A 1,313-nucleotide genomic window follows, 5' to 3' on the forward strand; every position below is an offset into this window, starting at 1 on the left:
AAAAAAAACAATTGTTACAATTTTAATAAGATCACTTAATACATTAATCATAATCCAAAATTTTGTTACACACTACTTCTTTTTTGCACCCTCGGTGTCATGTTTGACTATACTCAATTGACCACCTTCTTTGTTAGCAGCAGTGGCTGCTTTCACCTCATTGCAGTAGTTGATGAACTTGCTCAAATCCTGTTCACAAAACAAAATAACACTTTAATAAGGGTATTTATGTCATTGCCAATTTTTATGATGAGAATGATAAGGGTATTTATGTCTTTTGCACAACAAGATCTTGAATGAACAAAAGTAAGAATGCTTAAATTAACAATCTTGTTTGTTAACTTTTATCAATCATCATGCATTCTTCCAACTACAAATGAATTTTCTTTCTTTCTTCTTGAATTCTTAAACATATAATGGCTAGTTAAGACATCCATCTACACCAATTTTGTTTATGTGGTCATATTTGTTCTTAACATGCATTTAAGCTATCAACTATCAAGTAAGATCATATTTGTTTGATCATTGACATTAAAAGAGGTCCAGAATCGATGTTTTTTGGTATTTGCAGTAAAGTTAGCATTGAAAAAAGGGGAATTAGATTGGTTTAAACACGTAATTAACAAAATGCATTTTGTAGTTACAACTTATACTTTCCTTGATCAATTTCGAATTGCAAAATCAGATGACCCGATATCCAAAATAGGAAATCAACCAATTTGGGGACGAAGTAGTAATCGCTACATACAAACGACATGTAATCTAATGAAGAGAAGGATAAGAAACTTACACGATCAGAGTCCATCTCCTTTGTGACAGTAGCAGGCTTCACAACTCGCTTTCCTGCAAATTCGGAAAGTCAAATTAAACGAAAACAATTTTGAGTTGTAAATGTAGGGGAAACACTAAGAGAATATTTGGATCTAGACCTTTGCGAGTTTTGGGAGCTTTTCCATGGCGACTAGGAGGAATCGTTTTTCTCTTCTGCTGGCCTTTGAAGAGGGTTGCTTTCTGCGTCATTTTTCTGTGATGCGAGACGAAGGGTTTTGGTGCGTTTTAGGGTTCTGAAGCTCTTGAAGGAGGTTAGCGGCGTTGGGTTAAATGGCGTTCCCCTTTTCGTAGTTTTCTAGTATTCTAACTTTTGCCACGATTCTTTCAATTACTTACATACTTACCCCCTTTAACTTTAAGCTACTAAAAAATTACATCAAAAAAATAGATTTTGAATTTGTTTTGTTTAAAACTTCAAATGAAATATTTTGTTATTTTTTTACATCTATCGATATCGTCGTATGAATTTCAATGTGGCTTTA

General features: G+C 33.3%; 1 protein-coding gene across 1 annotated transcript; it reads right to left on the reverse strand.

Moving 5' to 3' along the window:
* On the reverse strand, window positions 1–1,094 carry LOC111887052 (uncharacterized). The gene is made up of 3 exons (XM_023883275.3): window positions 930–1,094; window positions 791–843; window positions 1–189 (listed from the first exon to the last, which is right to left on the reverse strand). Exons 1-3 carry the CDS (start codon window positions 1,018–1,020, stop codon window positions 73–75), a joined length of 261 nt encoding a protein of 86 aa, XP_023739043.1. The 5' UTR covers window positions 1,021–1,094; the 3' UTR covers window positions 1–72.
* Window positions 1,095–1,313: the final 219 nt, after the last annotated feature.

The sequence above is a fragment of the Lactuca sativa genome, chromosome 1 (assembly GCF_002870075.4).
Source record: "Lactuca sativa cultivar Salinas chromosome 1, Lsat_Salinas_v11, whole genome shotgun sequence".
NCBI classification, from domain to species: domain Eukaryota; kingdom Viridiplantae; phylum Streptophyta; class Magnoliopsida; order Asterales; family Asteraceae; genus Lactuca; species Lactuca sativa.